This window comes from Bos indicus x Bos taurus, chromosome 8 (genome assembly GCF_003369695.1).
Source record: "Bos indicus x Bos taurus breed Angus x Brahman F1 hybrid chromosome 8, Bos_hybrid_MaternalHap_v2.0, whole genome shotgun sequence".
NCBI lineage: Eukaryota > Metazoa > Chordata > Mammalia > Artiodactyla > Bovidae > Bos > Bos indicus x Bos taurus.
The window spans coordinates 26,971,770-26,991,635 of NC_040083.1; the positions used below are offsets into that span (position 1 = coordinate 26,971,770).

A 19,866-nucleotide genomic window follows, 5' to 3' on the forward strand; every position below is an offset into this window, starting at 1 on the left:
ACCAAGCACAGTGATGAAGTGCTGTCTAGTGTTCTTAAGTGCAAGAAGGCTATGACTTGCTTATGGAGAAAAGACTGTGTTAGACAAACCATGTTCAGGCATGAGTTATAGTACCATCAGTCATGAGCTCTCCTGTGAATAAAAAGAACTGACTGTAAACACCAATGTAATCGTGGGTAACATAACATGATGTCTGGAATTTCCTTCAAAATAATCCATCAGTGGTAGAGGCAGCAGAGCAAAAGAAAGGAAGAATAAGTTTACAGATGAAACAAGATTGGTCGTGTGCTGACAACTGTTCAAGCTGGGTGATGAATAAACATGGGAGTTCACTAATGTATTTTCTCTGCCTTTACATCAAATTAAAATTTTCCATAATAAAAAGTAAAACATGTGCAACCCAAAAATATGTATATAGACACCCCACCAAAAAGATTTCTAAGGCATATAATACAGTACCAAAAAGGTTAAAAAAAAAAAAAAAAAAAGAATTACTGGTAAGACAAGCATTTTTCCAAAAGGGGACCAAGGGCATTTGAAGCAGTACAGGCATAACTCATTTTATTGAACTTTGCTTATTGTGCTTCACAGATACTACATTTTACAAATTGAAGGTTTGTGGAAACCCTTCATCAAACAAATCTACCAGCACCAACATTAACTGAATGTCTCTCTGTCACATTTTTGTAATTCTCACAATATGTCAGACTTTTTCATTATTATTATATTTGTTATGATGATCTGTGATCAGTGAGTGATCTTTGATGTCACTATTGCAAAAAGTGTATAACTCACTGAAGGCTCAGATGAGAGCATTTTTTTAGCAATATATTTAAATTATGTACATTGTTTTTAGACATAATGCTGTTGTGCACTTAATAGTCTACAGTATAGTATAAACATAACTTTTATATACACTTGAAAACAAATAATTGGTGTGACTCACTTTATTTACTATTCACTTTACAACAGTGGTCTGGAATGAACACCCAATATCTCCAAGGGTTATTTAATTGAGCAAGAGCATCCTATTTAATTCAGGATATTTAGCATTTCCCGCCTTCATATACCGTGTCAGTAGCACCACTGGTTAAGACCATTTATCCTTGTAGATAAAACTTTATCCACAAGGCCATTCATCATGAAAGATCATCATAAATTTTTTTTAAAAATAAAGTAACTGTAATGTACAGTAAGATACTGGTTAAATAAGATGACATATCAAAATAAAAGATATTATAATTCTAAAAATATTATATTCTCTTGAAGAAAACGGTAATTATAGTCCTCTTGAAAAAAATGAACCAACATGGCACTGACATGCCTAAATCACACTGCCTTGAGTCTCCTAGCCTGGAAATAAGTAGAGGGTTCCAAAATGGACAAATATCTGACCAACAGAAGGATGGACACACAGAGACAAATCCAGAAGAGAAAAATCAAAATCTACACACTGTCTATAATGGAAGAGGAAGCTAGTTTTTCCGGAAGAGGCCCAGAGAGGCTCTAATTACCCAATTACTAAGTACAGGATCAAGATGACTAAAGAACCATTAATCAAAAATCTGGGCTTCCTATTCATCCATGTTCAAAAGAGCTACCTGCAATATTTGCCTACAATAAATGGCCCAAGACTACCCAAAAGAACCATGTTCCTGAAAAAGATCCCCACTACGGTTTCTGGGACAAACAATACAATCAGAAAAGGGAAAGATTTAAGAGTCTACTTTTCATTCTGTATAGTGAAGCCCATTTGCCATACATCCCTCAGGAAAGCTTGTTGATAGTCCGCTCCCTTCTCTTACACAATATCCACAGTCAATCCTCTCATTCAGAGGAGAAACATTTTGGTAAACAAATATAGAAAAATGCAAATTCATTAAAAGCAACATTTCTACATTATGCAATTTACACTTTCACACAAAAAATATGACAGTAAAGAACCATCATACACTTGAAGGAAACCATCAGCATTAAAGTAAAAAAGTAGGGATAAAAGTTAACCAACAGGAAACAAAGATAATGTCAGAAACAGAAAAGAACTTAAAAATTATAATCAAAAAGATTAAAAAGTCATTCTTTTAAAGAAGACTTATGAAAAAGTAAAAACCAAATAAGAAAAACGTTAGAAATAAAAATTTGACTTCTAAAATTAAAAAACATCTATATATTGATGCAATAAAACATAATAAAACCACTCAGGAGATAAAATTAAAAGACAGAAAATAAGATAGAAAAGAAGGCCAAGTCCAGAAGGTCCAACCTCTAAGAGTGTGAAGAACAGACAAGGAGGAAAATATAAGAATCATATTTTTCTTCAATTAAAATAAAATCTTAAGTCTTGATGTTGAAAGAACCCCACAAAGGCTGAGATTCTGAATTTTTAAAAGGTTCAAATTAATAAACAATGCTGAAATTTTAAAATATATAGCTGCTAAGCTGCTAAGTCACTTCAGTCGTGTCTGACTCTGTGCGACCCCATAGACGGCAACCCACCAGGCTCCCCTGTCCCTGGGATTCTCCAGGCAAGAACACTGGAGTGGGTTGCCATTTCCTTCTCCAATGCAGGAAAGTGAAAAGTGAAAGTGAAGTCGCTCAGTCGTGCCCAACCCTCAGCGACCCCAGGGACTGCGGCCTTCCAGGCTCCTCCGTCCATGGGATTTTCCAGGCAAGAGTACTGGAGTGGGGTGCCATTGCCTTCTCTGAAAATAGAGAGAGAGAATCCTAAAAACTTCAAGCAAGCTACCTAGAAAGAAATAACAATCTCACTTGCACTGGGATCACAAATACACTTGATAACACCACTGCTATACTTTAAAAAAATCTGAGGGAAATTAGATGGACTTAAAATTTATGTTCAGCTAAAGTATTAATCAAACACAAGTACAAAAGAATGACATTTTGGGCATATAAGGAGTCAGAAAATGAACCACTTATGCATCCCTCCTGAGAAAAAAACTTCAAAAATATAATTCAACAAAAGAAAAAAGATGTGGGATTCTAGAAACTCTGGAACTAGTTCAGGAGTGCAATAAAAAGAAATCCTAGATCACAGCTATGAGTAGGTTTAAAAACCACCTGGCCAAAATTCATACCATAAACCAAGGGCCCAAGGAAGAATGTCTTCAGCCCACCATTTAAATGTTTGAACACTGACATTCTTTATGGTAAGAAACACTAGAAAAGAAAAGCAATTAGAAATACCAGGGGAAAAAATGTTGTCTAGGAAGACCAAGGCACAAATATAAAATGACTTGAATGTAGCAAAATTTGGCTAATTAATGAACTATAAAAAAGAAATTCTATTTGACATTAATACTTAGAATATTCTTTCTTTAATCATATTATTTCCTATATCAAGTCCAAACATGTTACATGGTTCTCAAGGAAAGAAATATTTACGTAATTATAAAATTAGAAATGCAAATTACAGGTTGCCAATTTTAAAGGTCAATTTGAATTCCAAGGTATCTAATCATATGATCTATGGACATCAGAATTACCTGGAAAGCTTAAAGACTCCTGGGTCTCCTCTTCCATTTTAATCAGTTCAATTCAGTCACTCAGTCATGTCCAGCTCTTTGCGACCCCATGGACTGTGGCATGCCAGGCTTCCTTGTCCATCATCAACTCCTAGAGCTTACTCAAACTCATGTCGATGGAGTCACTGATGCCATCCAACCATCTAATCCTCTGTCATCCCCTTTTCCTCCCGCTTTCAATCTTTCCCAGTATCAGGGCCTTTTCAAATGAGTCAGTTCTTTGCATCAGGTGGCCAAAGTATTGGAGCTTCAGCTCCAGCATCAGTACTTCCAATAAATATTCAGAACTGAACTCCTTTAGGATGGACTGGTTGGATTTCCTGCAGTCCAAGGGACACTCAAGAGTCTTCTCCAACTCCACAGTTCAAAAGCATCAATTCTTTGGTGCTCAGCTTTCTTTCCAGTCCAACTCTCACATCTATACACGACGACTGGAAAAACCATAGCTTTGACTAGACAGACCTTTTTTGGCAAAGGAATATCTCTGCTTTTTAATATGCTATCTAGGTTTGTCATAGCTTTTCTTCCAAGGAGCAAGTGTCTTTTAATTTCATGGCTGCAGTCACCGTCTCCAGTGATTTTGGAGCCCCCAAAAATAAAGTCTGTCACTGTTTCCATTGTTTCCCCATCTATTTGCCATGAAGTGATGGGACTGGATGCCATGATCTTAGTTTTCTGAATGTTGAGTTTTAAACCAACTTTTTCACTCACTTCTTTTACTTTAATCAAAAGGCTCTTTAGTTCTTCTTCGCTTTCTGCCATAAGGGTGGTGTCATCTGCATATCTGAGGTTATTGATATTTCTCCCAGCAATTTTGATTCCAGCTTGTGCTACATCCAGCCCAGCATTTCACATGATGTACTTTGTATATAAGTTAAATAAGCAGGATGACAATATATAGCCTTGACATACTCCTTTCCTGATTTGGAACCAATCTGCTGTTTCATGTACAGTTCTAAGTGTTGCTTCTCTACCTGCATACAGATTTCTCAGGAGGCAGGTAAGGTGGTTTGGTATTCCCATCTCTTAAAGAATTTTCCACAGTTTGTTGTGATCCATATAGTCAAAGGCTTTGGCACAGTAGCCAAATAAAGTAGAAGTATATGTTTTCCTGGAATTCTCTTGCTTTTTTAATGATCCAGCAGATGTTGGCAATTTGATCTCTGGTTCCTCTGCCTTTGCTAAATCCAGCTTGAACATCTGCATTTTAATAAATTCTCCAAATATAAAGTTCTGAAGATCATGGCTGTAAAGCAAAAACCTCCAAAATTTCCCATTACCTACATTATGAGCAAAAGGCTTCTGAGTACTCACCCCAAAACATATATATATATTTATTTATAAATTCTTGATACACTTTTATGTGACCATATATTATATATATTATAAAATGTGAAAAATAAAAATCTTAAAGAACAATAAAAATGGCCTTAAATTATTTTATTGTTTCTGTCTCAACCAAGAATAAAGGGTAAATTGAGAACAGCTTTAGAAAGTTGTAAAAATATATATACAAATAAAAGGAGAGAAGGATAATGAAAGAATTACAGAAATGACAAAAGAAATCCCAAGAATGTATCTTCTAAAGGTCTATTCTACTAAAAAACAGAGAAACTGAGAGGAATCACAGTTAATTTCAAGAAAGATTGAGGAACTAACAAAGGTACTTCAACAAAAAACTTAATTCTGATCATCCAAAGGGAAAAACTGATGAATTAGACATACAGGACCATGAGAAGAAACTATTTAAAAGTTCACAATAATCAGGAATGCTAAAATTAGACATAGGCATGTATCACAGATTTTTCAAAGTCAAATTCCAGACAATATTAGAATGATCCCAGGGCTAGAAACTCTAAAGGTGAATATAGTTCAAGTTATCATAAAATGATATTCAGATTATATAATCATAACTCCAATAAAGAAAAAGGAAAAGGCAACCATATGCTTAGCTTCTCATTTACAAAATGTAATGAAATCCATTTAATAGGAAAGCAAGTGTTTTAATTGCTATGTAAGTGTCATGGGACTACTGTATACCAAATGTTTGATAAAGAGTACCCAGCATCACTCCACTGTTTCTAATGACCAAGGAGAGGCCCAATAATCTATAGTTAAATGACTGGGCATCCCCTACAGAGTAATACAGAGTGCTGAGTGAAATCTCTCAACCTATTCCAGAACACTTACTCTATTCTGGCAAGGTCATCTCAGGCTCTCAAGTACACACTCCAATTATCTTATGGGGAAAAAAACTGAGCCATGTCTAGTAAAGATCATGTCTAGGAATGTATCTACAGGGGCAGTCTCTGAAGCCAAACAACAGGAACTTCTCGAATTTTTAAAGTGGAGCAGAAAAAGCTCAAAACACACCTGCACATACACGCACATACACAGTGTGTAGGTCATAGTTGTATCTCTTACCTGCAAACTCCCCAAATATGTCAGAATATGAGCAGAAGATAAGGCTTAGCTGTACTTAGCATATTGACACACCTTGAAATAAGTCAAATAACTATAAAATCATGCTCAACTTTCCTCTGGAAATCAAATGAATCCTTTCAGGAGATTAATGCTAAGTGTTAATTTTAATAATGAAAAGAAACAAATTCGATAAACTAAATACCAATAGGAAAATAACTTAGTACCTCACCTTTCCACAACCAAACTGACTGCTTGTGTGACATCTGGATTTGTCACCTGGAGGCGTTTCCACAAAGACCATACGAATTCTTTATCAGCCTTGAAGAAATAAAAAACATTTTAAATGCATTGCTTTGTAGCTATAGCAAAGAAGGTAAGATACTGCCTTAAATTAAAAAATTTAAAAACATTATTACTTGACCCCTAGTTCTTTAACAATAAAACAGATTCTTGAAAAGTAGAATAGGAAAGCTTAATTTTAAAAATTTCTTACACCTGTAACCCACACTTAAAGGTGCAAACATTGAAATGCTGAATATCAAGGTAAATTTTTTCCAAAATTAGATTGTCCTCTAGCTATTGATCCACCTTTCAGCTGCCCTTTTCAGCAAAATTCCTTAAAAGTGTTGCCTACAATCAACTGTCTCTTCTTCCTCATCCCCATTCACTCTGTAACCTCCCCAGTCAGATTTCCCTCCCCACCATAATGCTAAAATCATTTTTCAAGGTCCTCGATATTGAGAAATGTTAATAGGCACCTCAAATTTAATCTATCCAAAATAAAGTTCTTGACTTCCTATTCTCTCACAAACCTGCTCTCTCTGCCTCTCAGAAAATGACCCCACCACCTACTCAGTGTTCAAAGACTTAAGATCTGGAGTAAATCTCGGTTGCTCTGTTTCTTCACATTTCATATCCAAACCATTAGTAAATCCTATTAGACTTACCTACAAAATATATCCCAATTCTAAATACTTCACCACCATCATCCTAGTGTAAGTCAACTCCACTTCTTGCCTAGTTCTCTACAATAGCCCCATGGGCTCCTGACAACTAAAAATCTTCTAATAGATTTGTTACATTAGGAAAACAATCCAGATTCTATCAAAGCCACATGATCCCATACCATCTGGCCCTATATATACCTCTCCAACCTCACCTGTCACTCTTATTCACAAGAACCTTCTTGCTCTGCAGTACCAGGTCCTTCGTACATATAACATCTATCAGATTTTCATGTACATTATTACTTTACTTCACTCAAGACATTGTTTAAATGTTACCTCTTCAAGAAAGTCTTCCCTACAGACACCAAAACCCATAAGTCTCTCATAACTGCTTAGCCTGTTTAATGGCTTTTAAAATCACATTTCATTTTATAATACTATATTTGCTGGTTGTTTATTTGTTTGGGATTACTTGTATGATATACATTTCTGTCTCCATCATCCATTCTCCCCTTCCTCTTAGTGACAGAAATCATTTTAGCTCTTTGCTGTCAACTAAAAGACTGGCCTCTCTTACCTATGGGCTCTGTGACTGAATTCTGCCAATGAAATGTAAGTGTCATTGAAAATTTTAAATTGACTTAGGTCTTCCAATGTAGACACAGGAATGCAAGAAATCCAACTGAGGTATTTAAAATCCTAAAAGATGATGGTGTTAAAAGTGCTGCATTCAATATGTCAGCAAATTTGGGAAACTAAACAGTGGCCAGAGGACTGGAAAAGGTGTTTTCACTCCAGTTCAAAAGAGAGCAAGGCCAAAGAATGTTCAAATACCATACAATTGTGTTCATTCCACATGCTAGTAAGGTTATGCCCAAAATACTCCCAGCTAGGTTCAGCAGTATGTGAACGGACAAGTTTCAGATATACCAGCTGGGTTTCAAAAAGGCATAGGAACCAGAGATCAAGTTGCCAACATTCACTGGATGGTACAGAAAGCAAGGGAATTCCAGAAAAACATCTACTTCTACTTCATTGACTATGTTAAAGCCTTTGACTTTGTGGATCACAACAAACTGTGAAATATTCTTAAAGAGACAGGAATACCAGACCACCTTTTCTCCTGAGAAATCTGTATGCAGGTCAAGAAGCAACTTTTTAAAACCAGACACGGAAAAACTGAGTGGTTCAAAATTGAGAAAGGAGTATGACAAGGCTGTATACTATCACCCTGTTTATTTAACTTCTATGCAGAGTACATCATGTGAAATACCAGGCTGGATGAATCACAAGCTGGAATCAAGACTGCAGGCAGAAACATCAACAACCTCAGATATGGAAATGATACCCTAATGGAAAAAAGAAAAAAGGAACTGAAAAGCCTCCTGATGAGGGTGAAAGAGAAGAGTGAAAAAGCTGGCTTAAAACTCAACATTCAAAAAACTAAGATCATGGCATTCAGTCCCGTAATTTCATGGCAAATAGATGGGAATACAATGGAAACAATGACAGACTATATTTTCTTGGGCTGCAAAATCACTGCTGATGGTGACCGTAGCCAAGAAATTAAAAGACACTTATCCCTTGGAAGAAAAGCTATGACAAACCTAAATAGCATATCCAAAAGCAGAGACATTACTTTGCCAACAAACATCTGTATAGTCAAAGCTATGGTTTTTCCAGTAGTCATCTATGGATGTGAGAGTTGGACCATAAAGAAGGCTGAGCACCAAAGAACTGATGCTCTCAAACTGTGGTACCATAAATTTTCTTCCCACAATTAATCACTTTTTCTTCAGCTAAGTGTATGTATTGTGAAAGTGAAGTCGCTCAACCATGTCCGACTCTGTGCAACGCCATGGACTGTAGCCTACCAGGCTCCACAGTCCATGAGATTTTCCAGGCAAGAGTACTGTAGTGGTTGCCATTTCCTTCTCCAGGGGACCTTCCCGCCCAGGGATCGAACCCTGGTCTCCTGCATTGTAGGCAGACCCTTTTACCATCTGAGCCACCAGGGAAGTGTATGTATGTTGCTTGCTAATCTGGGACCATATGAAAAAAAGTTGAAATATCACAATCACATAGAGTAAGATGAGATATTCATATTAAGAGAAACACTTGGAGCAGAGTTGCATGCTTAATTCTGAATCATTCCGATGGACTGAAACAGTACATGGAATCACTTTCTTTCTCTTCACCAAGTATATATAATGGAATTCCTTTAAGTTAAATGTTCAGACTTAAATTGAAGAAAGTGGCAAAAACCACTAGACCATTCAGGTATGACCTAAATCAAATCCCTTATGAATACACAGTGGATGTGAGAAATAGATTTAATGGACTAGATATGATAGAGTGCCTGATGAACTATGGACGGAGGTTCGTGACATTGTATAGGAGACAGGGATCAAGACCATCCCTAAGAAAAATAAATGCAAAAAAGTAAAATGGCTGTCTGAGGAGGCCTTACAAATAGCTGTGAAAAGAAGAGAAGTGAAAAGCAAAGGAGAAAAGGAAAGATATACCCATTTGAATGCAGAGTTCCAAAGAACAGCAAGAAGAGATAAGAAAGCCTTCCTCGTGATCAATGCAAAGAAATAGAGGAAAACAATAGAATGGGAAAGACTAGAGATCTCTTCAAAAAAATTAGACATACAAGGGAACATTTCATGCGAAGATGGGCTCAATAAAGGACAGAAATGGTAGGGACCTAACAGAAGAAGATATTCACAAGAGGTAGCAAGAATACACAGAAGAACTATGCAAAAAAGATCTTCATGACTCAGATAATCATGATGGTGTGATCACTCACCTACAGCCAGACATCCTGGAATGCGAAGTCAAGTGAGCCTTAGAGAGCATCACTACGAACAAAGCTAGGGGAGGTGATGGAATTCCAGTTGAGCTATTTAAAATTCTGAAACATGATGCTGTGAAAGTGCTGCACTCAATATGCCAGCAAATTTGGAAAACAACAGTGGCCACAGGACTGGAAAAGGTTAGTTTTCATTCCAATCCCAAAGAAAGGCAATGCCAAAGAATGCTCAAACTACTGCACAATTGCACTCATCTTACAAGGTAGTAAAGTAATGCTCAAAATTCTCCAAGCCAGGCTTCATCAATACAAGAACCATGAACTTCCAGATGTTCAAGCTGGATTTAGAAAACGCAGAGGAACCAGAGATCAAATTGCCAACATCCGCTGGATCATGGGAAAAGCAAGAGAGTTCCAGAAAAACATCTATTTCTGCTTTTTTGACTATGCCAAAGCCTTTGACTGTGTGGATCACAATAAACGGTAGAAAATTCTTCAAGAGATGGGAAAACCAGACCACCTGACCCGCCTCTTGAGAAATCTGTATGCAGGTCAGGAAACAACAGTTAGAACTGGACATGGAACAACAGACTGGTTCCAAATAGGAAAAGGAGTACATCAAGGCTGTATATTGTCACCCTGCTTATTTAACTTATATGCAGAGTACATTATGAGAAACGCTGGGCTGGAAGAAGCACAAGCTGGAATCAAGATTGCTGGGAGAAATATCAATAACCTCAGATATGCAGATGACACCACCCTTATGGCAGAAAGTGAAGAGGAACTAAAGAGCCTGTTGATGAAAGTGAAAGAGGAGAATGAAAAGTTGGCTTAAATATTAACATTCAGAAAACTAAGATCATGGCATCCAGTCCTATCACTTCATGGTAAATAGATGGGAAAACAGTGGAAACAGTGGCTGATTTTATTTTTCTGGGCTCCAAGATCACCACAGATGGTGACTGCAGCCATGAAATTAAAAGACACTTACTCTTTGGAAGGAAAGTTATGACCAATCTAGACAGCATATTAAAAAGCAGAGACATGACTTTGTCAACAAAGGTCCATCTAGTCAAGGCTATGGTTTTTCCAGTAGTCATGTATGGATGTGAGAGTTGGACTATAAAGAAAGCTGAGTGCAGAAGAATTGATGCTTTTGAACTGTGGAATTGGAGAAGACTCTTGAGAGTCCCTTGGACTGCAAGGAGATCCAACCAGTCCATCCGAAAGGAGATCAGTCCTGGGTGTTCATTGGAAGGACTGATGTTGAAGCTGAAACTCCAATACTTTGGCCACCTGATGCAAAGAGCTGACTCATTTGAAAAGACCCTGATGTTGGGAAAGATTGAAGGCAGGAAGAGAAAGGGATGACAGAGGATGAGATGGTTAGATGGCATCACCGACTCAATGGACATGAGTTTGGGTAAATTCCGGGAGTTGGTGATGGACAGGGAGGACTGGCGTGCTGCAATTTATGGGGTCGCAAAGTTTGGACACAACTGTGCGACTGAACTGAAGTTAAATGTGGGGAAAAGAACAACTTAAAGGATGCTGCAACTTATGACCAGAGACTAATTAATTAACAGAGTGCTTTTTCCCAAACTGCCTATTTGACTCATTAGTCGGTTTTGAAATGAATTTAGTATATTAATCTAGCAACATGTTCTTAAATAACAGATTTTAAAAGAAAATATCAGTGTTCGTGACACACAGTGTAAAACGTTCTTTATGATAGTATGTGAATGTGTATATTCCTATTATTGTGACACATAAAATGAATTCATTTTGGGTACAATTGTTGATAGTATGGAAAACAAAGGGTTAATACTATGTATACTTGGATTCTGTGATTTCCAGTTGAATAAGTGGAAGAATTAATTTGAAAATTATGAAAATGAATCTTTAATTACTTAAATGCCTTTTATAAAACAATTCAATTATTATGTTTTCCAAGTTTCCCAAAGAGCAGGAGTATGACTTAACTGAAACTTTATGGTATGGGATACTGCCAACTTCATCTCACATTTTGAAATGCCTACTGCTGCTAAGTCGCTTCAGTCGTGTCCGACTCTGTGCAACCCCATAGACGGCCTCCTACCAGGCTCCTCTGTCCCTGGGATTCTCCAGGCAAGAACACTGGAGTGGGCTGCCATTTCCTTCTCCAATGCATGAAAGGGAAAAGTGAAAGTGAAGTCGCTCAGTCGTGTCCAACTCTTCACGACCCCATGGACTGCAGCCTACCAGGCTCCTCCATCCATGGGATTTTCCAGGCAAGAGTACTGGAGTGGGGTGCCATTGCCTTCTCTGACTGAAATGCCTATGATCATCTAAAAGTATCAATACTAAAAATCTCAAGAACCATTGTTTTAGGCCAACTATGACCATCTCAATTCTTACATCTGCCTAGCCACATTTTTAAAGAATATAATAGTGAATGGATTGGGAGAGAGGGTCATTGGGCTATTTCCAACAGACTGATTTCTCAATTAAAGCAGTCACAAAAGTAAATATATTAGTTCCTTATCCAGCTAAGGACACAACTATGGAAAATATGGAGTAAGGGGTGGGGGAGAAAAGGTATAGAAGATATGGGCAAACTATCTCAAATTAAGGCTCATCAAAGTAACAGAGGCCTTCATCATGGATTCACATGTTTCCCTAAAGTTAAGAGCTTCTTGATGAAGGTGAAAGAGGAGATGAAAAAGCTGGCTTAAAACTCAACATTCAAAAAACTAAGATCATGGGATCTGGTTCCATCACTTTATGGCAAATGGGGGGCGGGGACCAGAAGCAGTGACAGATTTTCTTTTCTTGGGCTATAAGATCACTGCAGACAGTGACTGCAACCATGAAATTAAAAGATGTTTTCTCCTTAGAAGGAAAGCTATGACAAACCTAGACAGCATATTAAAAAGCAGAGACATTACTTTGCCGACAAAGGTACATACAGTCAACACTATGATTTTTCCAGTCGTCATGTACAGATGTGAGAGTTGAACCATAAAGGCTGAGGGCCGAAGAACTGATGCTTTCAAACTGTGGTGCTGGAGAAGACTCTTGAGAGTTCCTTGGACTGCAAGGAGATCAAATCTATCAATCCTAAAGGAAATCAACTCTGAATATTCACTGGAAGGACTGATGCTGCAGCTGAAGCTCCAATACTTTGGCCACCTGGTGCGAAGAGCTAATTCACTGGAAAAGACCCTGTTGCTGGGAAATATGCAAAGCAAAAGGGAAGGGGATCGGCAGAGGATGAGATGGTTAGATAGCATCATCAATCCAATGGCCATGAACCTGAGCAAAACCCAGGAGATAGTAAAGGACATGGGAGCCTGCCCTGCTGCAGTCCACAGGGTCGCACAGAGTCAGACACAATTTAGTCACTGAACAACAAGATGAAGGGTGGGTTTCCCTGGTGGCTCAGTGGTAAAGAATTTGCCTGCCAAACAAGAGAGATGGGTTCGATCCCTGGGTCAGGAAGATCCCCTGGAGAAGGAAATGGCAATTCATTCCAGTATTCTTGCCTGGTAAAACACATGGACAGAGGAGCCTGGTGAGGTAACAGTCCGTGAAGTCACAAAAAAGTTAGATGTGATTTAGCAACTAAACAAGTCTTTTATTTATCCCTATGCTCCTTAACCACTGAAGAATAGACACAGAACATTGAAAATAAGACATTGAAAAGGAAGAAGTCACATAATAACTCCCCTATTTGTTTAAACAAAGACATATTCAACTTCAGCACTTCCCAGGTGGATCAGTGGTAAAGAATCTGTCTGCAATGCAAGAGATACAAGAGACATGGGTTCAATCCTGGGTTGGGAAGATCCCTCGGAGAAGGAAATGGCAACCCACTCTAGTATTTTTGCCTGGAGAATTCCATGGACAGAGGAGCCCGTGGGCTACAGTCCAAGATGTCACAAAAGAGTTGGATACAACTTGGTGATTAAACAACATTTCAGTTTGAACAAGACTGTTTTGGTTTTACATTCTTGACCCAGTCAGGAAAATCCTACAAAAGGGACAACAGAATCAAGTAGAACAAACTGTGAGAATGAAATTTATGAATTTTTATTAATCTAAACTTATGATATTTTATAGTTACCTTGCTGTTTAGCACTTCTTAATGGGTTCTATCTTGAAGACAGAGTGACTCAAAGATCTACTGTTGAGCAAATTCCCAACATTTAGTCACCCAGTCCTGTCAAAGGTTCTGGTAAACTCATAAAAGAGATGGTGGTAAGGATACAAAACTTCCAGAATGTGAGTACTCAAGCCACGTTTGGTACTCACAAACTATACAAATAACCAGAAAGTAATGTTAAGGTAATTGATTTAGTATATGCTTTTCACAGGCAACATGACATGAAATTAACATTTCTCACTAGAGAAATATGGGATTAACATAGTTGGTTAATAAATATCTAGCATCCTCTACTATGTGTGAAAATTCCCAGCCTGAGACTCCCTAAAAATTATTGGTCTGTTTTAAAAACTTCAGTTTTACTTAAGAACAAGGGCAAGTATGGATCTGATGATTAAAAACACGCTCCTTCATGGATGGGTTTTAATATAAGTGCTTCCACTTTCCTGTTCCACATTTCAACTCTGGGATTGCACTCTACTGCACCAAGTACCACTACAGTCACAACAGAGAACTTGAACTTAGGGCGGTGGGGTGCGTCCGCTAGTTTTGGTGGGATCCAAGTGAAGGCAACCAAACCACCCAAACCAGGGGACAGCCGAGGCTGTCCCTGCCCGGCCAAGGTCCAGAGAAGGGCAGGAGCCAGAGGTCGACTAGCTGGGCGCGGCCGGCTCCCTCAGCAGCGAGCAGCGGGCCCGGCTGGGCGTGGGAGCCGGGACGCAGCGCCGCAGGGCAGAGGTGGGTGGGTCCTAAACCCGCGCAGCGACACAGACGAAGGCAGAGGGAGAGGGACGCGGCCCCAGCCCCGCTGTGGAGGGGAAAGGCCAGCGGCCACTTCGATACCTGACACAGGGCCAGCTCCTCCTTTACGCTGCTCAGCTCTTCCTCCAGCAGCTGCGTCCGGGTCACCATCGCCTCCTCTACCGAGATGCCCTCTAGCCGCATGGACCCCGTGGGCGCGCTGAGGAGGGGAGCCTGAGCCGGAGCTGTCCCCGCTGGCCCTCGCTGTCCCTCTGACCCTTCTTCGCCAAGCCAGGGTAAATCGCTTTTGTCCACGACGCCCTCCCGCGCTGCGCCCTCAAGACCCGAGGTCTCGCTGCGCACTGCGTGTGCCACCGCTCCCCGACCAACACGTGGGGACCAGGGTCCCAAGTGTCGCGCCGGGGGCGGAGGGAGCTGTGAGGGCGGCGACCGCGCCGCCATTGCCGCGGCTGCTAACGGGTCAAGTTCCCTCTAGGAAACTCCACCTCCTCTTCCCCATCCTGGCGATCCCGAAGCCCCGAGCCGCGCATGCGCCAGCTTTTTCCCGCCTTGGCGCGCGGGGTCTCGCGCTCGCGGGCCCTGGCTGGCTTCCCACGGGCCGCGCGCCTGGCGCGAGCGTTGGAAGCGCACGCGTCCTGGGCCGGAGGAGTTAGTCCGGTCTGGCCTGCACCGCACCCTTGAGTGCCCTGGTCAGTATTCAATCCACCACGCCACGACTTCCCATCAATCTAAAACCCTACCCGCCGCTACTTTGCGCCTAGCTTACACCCCACTTCTTAAAGCCTTTCTTGACAAGCTCCTAGCCCCAAATGATCCCTAACTGTGAATTCCTCCGCCTTCAAGACCCTTGCCAACTCGTTTGTCACGTTTCATTGACCGCCCTGGAGTGTCAGTTACAGGGCTAATCCCTCCCGCGCTGTTGTAAGCTCCTTGAGGATCAAGGAATAAGTTTTACACTTAAATGTTTTCTTCACACCCTTTAGCAAAACTGCTTTACGTACAGCTGACAACCAGCTGACTGATGTCTAGGAGACGTGGAAAGCCTTGTGCTGAGCTGGGACTATCGAGCAGGTTTCCCATTGGAATTATGATCCCTTGTGCACCTTTGTCTTCTGTTTTGCAGGAGTCATGATTTCCTTTTTTTATGTCAACTTCTTTATGCAGTTGGCTGCGTATCAAAGTGAGTGTGACCCGCATTCTCCGGAGTTTGAATCCTCGGACCAGTTTGAAATTAGTAATTTGGAGCGTGGTTTAAAAAAAAAAAAAAAAAGGCCAGCTTTCTTTATTGTTCATTCTCTTTTTTTCTTCCTTTTTTTTCCCCTTCCTTCCTGCTTTCTTTATTTATCAACTTTGAATAAGAAATAACCTCCTCTTTTTCTGTCATTGAAACATGTCCTACTTGTAATGAGTTTGATAAGGAGACGCACGTGGTGCTAGCAATCGGGTTCTACCAAAGGCTAGATCGCTGTCCTCTGTTGTAAAGATTGCAGAGCACATGGAGAGCTGCGGTGGGGTGGGGAGAACTGTGGAAATAGGGAGGTGACTGCTTTAACTGATGACTTCTTCTTTTAATCAGAATTACCACTCCGTGCCAGAATCTAGTCAGCACTTCAAAAGACACCCTCCCAATCAGAATTCTGCTGAGGCAGGATGATTGGACTTCCTTCCCACTGAAGGTGAGTACTTAACAAAATTTATAAATGGATTGCATTAGAAAAAGTACATATAATCTTGTCTTAAAACCAGTTACTGGGACTTCCCTGATGGTCTAGTGATTTTGAATCTGCCTACCAATGCAGAGGATCCCTGGTCCAATAAGATCCTGCTCTGGGGCAACTAAGCCCAGGAGCCACAACTGCTGAAGCCAGGGTGCCTATAGCCTGATCTTTGCAACAAGAGAAACCACTACAATGAGAAGCCCGAGCATGGCAACTAGAGAGTAGCCCCTGCTTTCAACAACTAGAGAAAAGCGTTTGTAGCAGTGAAGACCCAGCACAGCCAAAAATAAATAAATAAATCTTTCTTTTAAAAGAGGGGAATACAAAAGTTCTTTTTAAAATAGGAGTTACCATACTGAACATTTACTATATGCTGACTCCAGTGATAACTACTTTTCATTTATATATACTCATTCAGTTTTTACATCATGAGAGTAAAATAGGTATTATCCTCATTTTCTACTAGTAAGGAAATTGAAATTTGAGAAATTACGCTACCTTGCTGAAGTCCCACATTTAGTATTAGAAAAGCTAGAATATGATTCCACTTAACTCTAAAACCTGTGCCTTGGATCCCTACCTTCACTCCATACCTGTCACTTGAAATACAGCATTAGTATGATAACACATGAGACTTCACTGAGTTTAAGTCTATAGGAATTCCAATCACATGATTTACATGTTTGGCATGAAATCAATGTCAATGCACATTTTCATGGCTATTTGGTACTCACTCAGAAGGGCATTCAGAGAAGGCACTGGCAACCCACTCCAGTACTCTTGCCCGGAAACTCCCAGGGACAGAAGAGCCTGTTAGGCTGTCGTCTATGGGGTCTCACAGAGTCGGACACAATTAAAGCGAATTAGCAGCAGCAGCAGCAGCAGCAGAAGGGCATTATTTCATCTGAATACAGAAAAATTATTTTGAAAAGCAGTGAAGTCTCTTCCATTATATACAATGGATAAGTATACATATTCAACTCAAAAGAAGGATAATATTTGAATCAATGACTAGACAATTTTTAAATTTTTTACTATAGTATAGTTGATTTACAGTGTTGTGTTAGTTTCAGGTGTACAGCAAAGTGAAACACTTGTGTCTGTGCTCAGTTATTCAGTCATGTCCGACTCCTTGGGAGTCTATGGCCTAGCCAACCAGGCTCCTCTGTGAAGAGCTACTATGAAAATTCAAATACTGGTTATTATTTGAATACCTATTTTCAGTTACCTTGTGTCTATACCTAAGAGTGAAATTGTTGGGTCATTTGGTAATTCTATATTTACCTTACTGAGGAACAATCTGTTTGCCACAGTGGCTATAGCATTTACAATCCCACCAACAATGTATGAGAATTTGAAATTCTCTGCATCTTCAAAAACATTTTTCTTCTTTTTAATGATTATACTGATTATAATGATCTGCATTTCCCTAATGACTAATGACATTGATCATGTTTTCATGTGTTTGTTAGATATTTATCTTCTTTGGAGAAAGGTCAATTCAAACCTTTTGTCAATTTATTAATTAGGTTGTCTTTCCGGTCCCATCACTTCATGGGAAATAGATGGGGAAACAGTGGAAACAGTGTTAGACTTTATTTTTCTGGGCTCCAAAATCACTGCAGATGGTGACTGCAGCCATGAAATTAAAAGATGCTTACTCCTTGGAAGGAAAGTTATGACCAACCTAGATAGCATATTCAAAAGCAGAGACATTACTTTGCCAACAAAGGTTCGTCTAGTCAAGGCTATGGTTTTTCCTGTGGTCATGTATGGATGTGAGAGTTGGACTGTGAAGAAGGCTGAGCGCCGAAGAATTGATGCTTTTGAACTGTGGTGCTGGAGAAGACTCTTGAGAGTCCCTTGGACTGCAAGGAGATCCAACCAGTCCATTCTGAAGGAGATCAGCCCTGGGATTTCTTTGGAAAGAATGATGCTAAAGCTGAAACTCCAGTACTTGGCCACCTCATGCCAAGAGTTGCCTCATTGGAAAAGACTCTGATGCTGGGAGGGATTGGGGGCAGGAGGAGAAGAGGACGACAGAGGATGAGATGGCTGGATGGCATCACTGACTCGATGGGCGTGAGTCTCAGTGAACTCTGGAAGTTGGTGATGGACAGGGAGGCCTGGCATGCTGCGATTCATGGGGTCACAAAGAGTCGGACACGACTGAGCGACTGATCTGATCTGTCTTTTTGTTATTGAGTCATTAATAGTACTTAACCAGCAGACAATTTTCAAGAATTGAAACTTGCACATTTTCAGAGCATACATAGGGAGTTCTTTCTTCTATTAGTTATTTGCTAAAATGACAGAAACTTGTGAAACACTGGATATTAACACTTCTAACTCAGAAAGATAAGTTAAAGATCTGCAATAATACATTAATAAAAATGTCCAAACAATCAAGTGTTTCTCCTATGCAATTTTCTGTTCAAATATTTAAAAGTGATGATGTCTGTTCTTTAGAAATACATATTAAAATCTGCTGAGGATGAAGGATATTAAACTATAGAAACACATAATTCTCTCTATATCACCACTGTATATGTGAAATATTGGGGAAGCGAGGAAAACATGCAAATTAATGTGGTATTTGAATTGTACTTCTCACTTTAATTTTTAAAATTATATCTAATGTCTATTTTAAAAGAGAAAATGTATTAGCAATTTCTCAGCCTTTACAATTCTTGTTTTTCAGAAAGAATGCCAAATTTTAAGACATGTTTATTTCTTCTTTACCAATTTGGTATACTCTTTATTTAGTCAACAGATTTAAATTTAAAGCCACAATTAGATATTGGTAAAACATTAACTATCATAGATTTCTTTCATATCGTTTTGAAATTTATCACAGTTTTTAGGGCCTTGTCATATCCTAGGGATCTAAATCAAAAATAGCCTGCTGTCACCCCTTCAGCATTAAAAGAGAATCCCCCAAGCTGGGATGTGCCAATGTGACATTTGAATCAATAGCAGGCATATCATGTCAGGACCATGACATGATAAGACCAATTCCAATCCAGGAGTTAGAGTAAACCAAGGCAATTGTATTGTTCTTACATATAATGCTGGCCCTTGTACCCACAGGTTCCATTGCAAATTCAACCAACATTGGATCAAAAATGTTCAGGAAAAAAAGAAATTCAAGTACTTCCCTGGTGGTCCAGTGGCTAAGAATCCACCTTGCAATGCACAGGACACTGGTTCAATCCCTGGTCCAGGAAGATTCCACAGCAACTAAGTCTGCACGCCGCAACTACTGAGCCCACACTCTAGAGCCTGTGAGGCAACTACCACTGAGCCCTCAAGCAGCAATTACTGAGGCCTGCTCGGCTAGAGCCTGTGCACTGCAACCAAAGAAGCCACCACAATGAGAAGCCCCTACTCCCACAACTAGAGACAACCCAAGTGCACCATCAAAGACCAAGTACAGCCCAAAATAAATTTTTTGTTTTTTTTAAAAATTCAAGAAAGTTCCAAAGATCAAAACTTGAATTTGCCACACACCAGC

The 19,866-nt window shown here is 39.7% G+C and overlaps 1 protein-coding gene and 1 long non-coding RNA gene across 5 annotated transcripts in view; one reads left to right on the plus strand and one right to left on the minus strand.

Moving 5' to 3' along the window:
* Nucleotides 1-15,150, minus strand: part of CNTLN (centlein) — a 352,880-nt gene extending 337,730 nt beyond the window's left edge. For 3 of the 4 annotated variants that reach the window (XM_027549176.1, XM_027549174.1, XM_027549175.1), the window contains exons 1-2: nt 14,716-15,150; nt 6,196-6,284 (exon numbers count right to left, since the gene is read on the minus strand). In XM_027549176.1, coding sequence (XP_027404977.1) covers nt 6,196-6,284; nt 14,716-15,075 — 449 coding nt within the window. In that variant the 5' untranslated portion in view covers nt 15,076-15,150. The remainder of the gene's footprint in view (nt 1-6,195; nt 6,285-14,715) is intronic. The other variant, XM_027549178.1, reaches the window with a different exon arrangement.
* LOC113897015 lies at nt 14,821-19,555 on the plus strand. The gene is made up of 3 exons (XR_003512213.1): nt 14,821-14,909; nt 16,211-16,310; nt 19,443-19,555. It is a non-coding gene; the product is annotated as an uncharacterized LOC113897015 (long non-coding RNA).
* Nucleotides 19,556-19,866: the final 311 nt, after the last annotated feature.